The sequence below is a fragment of the Haliaeetus leucocephalus genome, unplaced genomic scaffold, assembly GCF_000737465.1.
Source record: "Haliaeetus leucocephalus isolate CR32 unplaced genomic scaffold, Haliaeetus_leucocephalus-4.0 Scaffold932, whole genome shotgun sequence".
In the NCBI taxonomy this organism is placed as follows: Eukaryota; Metazoa; Chordata; class Aves; order Accipitriformes; family Accipitridae; genus Haliaeetus; species Haliaeetus leucocephalus.
In genome coordinates, this window is record NW_010973368.1 from 8590277 (window position 1) to 8593804 (window position 3528).

At 43.4% G+C, this 3528-nt stretch overlaps 1 protein-coding gene across 1 annotated transcript; it reads left to right on the plus strand.

Moving 5' to 3' along the window:
* Window positions 1-211: 211 nt before the first annotated feature.
* FLRT2 (fibronectin leucine rich transmembrane protein 2) lies at window positions 212-3328 on the plus strand. The gene has a single exon (XM_010583798.1). The coding sequence runs from the start codon at window positions 643-645 to the stop codon at window positions 2629-2631; it is 1989 nt and encodes a 662-aa protein (XP_010582100.1). The 5' UTR covers window positions 212-642; the 3' UTR covers window positions 2632-3328.
* Window positions 3329-3528: the final 200 nt, after the last annotated feature.

The following is a 3528-nucleotide window of genomic DNA, read 5'->3' on the forward strand; positions in this document are numbered from 1 at the left end:
TGAAAGTCCTTCAATCACTGCAGTGACTTTGCATCACATCTATTTCAAGACTATTTAACAGTAATATTAAGCTAATGTTTAATACTAATGCCTTTTTTTCCAGAAAGCCATAAAGAGCACAGCCTTAGAATAGTCTTCCAATGGGCTTGATCTTCCCTATTCAACATTTCATGCTATTCAGCTTTTTCTTTTCTCTTTTCTTTTACAGGCAGGCCAGATCTGGCAGATAGCTGATATGAGGACTTTGGTGACTTCAGAAAGCTGAGTGTAACAAACACCAACAGACTTCAGTGAAAGGAAATATTATCCCTCCAAGAAACTCATACACAGACGACTTTTGGTAGCTTTAAATTAACCTGTTGCTCACCTGCAAAGACACAGCTATTGTTTCTTTCAGCACACATGGAGGAAGGCAACAAACTTTGTAACCCTGGCTAATAAGACTGTGGCTTTCTTATCAAAAGTAGGAGGTAGGCCAATTACAAGAGGATTATTTTATACTTAGCCTCCAGGACTTTAACTCTGGCCTGAACACTGGACATAAATAGAAGCCAATTTTAATGACCTGAGATTTTGCTACCTGTGCTTTATTATTGTTATCAGTTCTTTAACACTTTGGTACTTTATTTCTTTAAATTAGAAATGGGTTCGTGGACTAGAATGTGGCCCACAGATTGGGCTGTTCTCATGAAATCATGGCTTATCTTCTCCCTGGGGCTCTACATGCAGGTCTCCGAAACTTTGGCCTGCCCAAAAGTGTGCCGCTGTGACCGAAACTTTGTCTACTGTAATGAGCGAAGCTTGACCTCAGTGCCTCTTGGGATACCGGAGGGTGTAACCGTCCTCTACCTCCATAATAACCAAATTAACAATGCTGGATTTCCTGCAGAGTTGCACAACGTCCAGTCTGTGCACACAGTCTACCTGTATGGTAACCAATTGGATGAATTCCCCATGAACCTGCCCAAGAATGTCAGGGTTCTCCACCTGCAGGAAAACAACATTCAGACCATTTCTCGGGCTGCCCTTGCTCAGCTTTTGAAGCTGGAAGAGCTGCACCTGGATGACAACTCCATCTCCACTGTTGGTGTTGAGGATGGGGCATTCCGGGAAGCCATCAGCCTCAAGCTTCTGTTCTTGTCCAAGAATCACTTAAGCAGTGTACCAGTAGGCCTTCCGGTGGACTTACAAGAACTTCGAGTAGACGAAAACCGAATTGCTGTCATTTCAGACCTGGCCTTCCAGAATCTTACAAGTCTGGAGCGTCTGATTTTGGATGGCAATCTCCTTACTAATAAAGGCATAGCTGAAGGCACCTTCAGCCACCTCTCCAAGCTCAAGGAATTCTCAATAGTGCGGAATTCACTGACCTACCCTCCTCCCGATCTTCCAGGTACACATCTGCTAAGGCTCTACTTGCAGGACAACCAGATAGCCCATATACCACTTACAGCCTTTTCAAACCTCCACAAGCTGGAACGTCTTGATATTTCCAACAATCAACTTCGGATGTTGGTAAAGGGGGTATTTGATAATCTCCACAACCTGAGGCAACTCACTGTAAGGAATAATCCCTGGTTGTGTGACTGCAGTATTAAGTGGGTCACTGAATGGCTCAAATTTATTCCTGCTTCCATCAATGTACGCGGTTTTATGTGCCAGGGACCAGAGCAGGTCCGAGGTATGGCAGTCAGGGAGCTCAATATGAATATGTTGTCATGCCCCACCACCACCCCTGGTCTGCCACTTGTCATCACCCCAGTCCCAGCTACAGCCATGCCAACTACATTAGTTCCCACCTCATCAGTTCCTCCCCCAAGTAGCAAATATAATCCTCTCACTCCCACCATAGCCACACTCCCCACTGTGCCTGACAGGGAGGACAGAGAAAGGGTGACACCTCCTATAACCGAACGGATTCAACTCTCCATCCATTTTGTGAATGACACATGCATCCAAGTTAACTGGATGTCTCTTTTTACCGTGATGGCATATAAACTCACGTGGGTTAAAATGGGCCATAGTCTGGTAGGAGGAATTGTTCAGGAACGAATAGTTAGTGGTGAGAAGCAACACTTAAGCTTGGTAAATCTGGAGCCCAAATCCACCTATCGGATTTGTTTGGTTCCACTGGATACTTACAACAATTACCGAACTGGAGAAGACACTGTCTGTTCAGAAGCCACAACCAAGGCTTCCTTTTTGAGCAATGGCAGCAACATCCCCTCCAGCCATGAGCAGACGACTTCTCAGAACCTGGGCTCCCCATTTCTGTTGGCAGGGTTGATTGGAGGTGCAGTGATATTTGTCCTTGTGGTCCTGCTCAGCATTTTTTGCTGGCACATGCACAAAAAAGGGCGTTACACCTCCCAGAAGTGGAAATATAACCGGGGCCGTCGGAAAGATGACTACTGCGAGGCAGGGACCAAGAAGGACAACTCCATCCTGGAGATGACGGAAACCAGCTTCCAGATTGTCTCCTTAAATAATGATCAGCTCCTTAAAGGAGATTTCAGACTGCAGCCCATTTATACCCCAAACGGGGGCATTAACTACACAGACTGCCACATCCCCAACAACATGCGATACTGCAACAGCAATGTCTCAGACCTGGAGCACTGTCATACGTGATAGTGAGGGGAGATGGGGGCGTCTAAGACAAAGAGAAAAAACTCTGGAAAAAATACCCCCCTGACAACAATGAAAAAAATTACATTTGATAAATGTTACACAGATGCATTTATGCATTTGAATAGTCTGTAATTTATACGGTGTACTATATAATGGGATTTAAAAAAAGTGCTATCTTTTCTATTTCAAGTTAATTGCAAATGGTTTTGTAACTCTTTGCTTTTTAAATCTTTAAAAAATATTGCTAAGTACTGTACAGGGTTGTACAATAAGAACCCAATGTCATGGCAAAGGAAAGAATAACTCATTCTTCAAACATTAACCACTTTGCTGTCGAAACTGTCTGAGGGATGTTAAGTTTCTAGGTGTCCTGTAGTACCGGAAAATAAGTGCATATTAAAACAGGGTCACTTAGGAATGGACAAAAGCAATTCAGATAAAATGGGTACAACCTTTCTGACTTGAACCCGGCAGCAGTTGTTGAGCTTCAAACAATTGGAAATACTTCCATTCCCCTTTGTCAGTTCTGCATTTCCTACCTCCAACCGAAAGCTGGAGTTCTGAGTGCTACCAAAAAGGCTACTTTCTTGTTTGATTAGTTTTCTCCCAATATACTTGGAATAGGAAAGGTAGACAGAGCTCAGTGTCAAACTCAAAGTGACCTTGATTCCTATTTGCAAAAGCTACTTTGAAAATGTCCCCCAATACTGTATACTTTTATGATGGAAACTGTTCCTGCTTTTCATTATGATTAAGAAGCTTTAGGCATTCTCTGACCCTTCTCAGTGGGTGATGAAGGTTATCAGTATGTAACAGATATCTGTCATTAAGTTGCACCTCTCTTTAATAGAGCAGCATTTGTTGACACAGCATGTTCAGGTAAAGCCTGAATGAGGG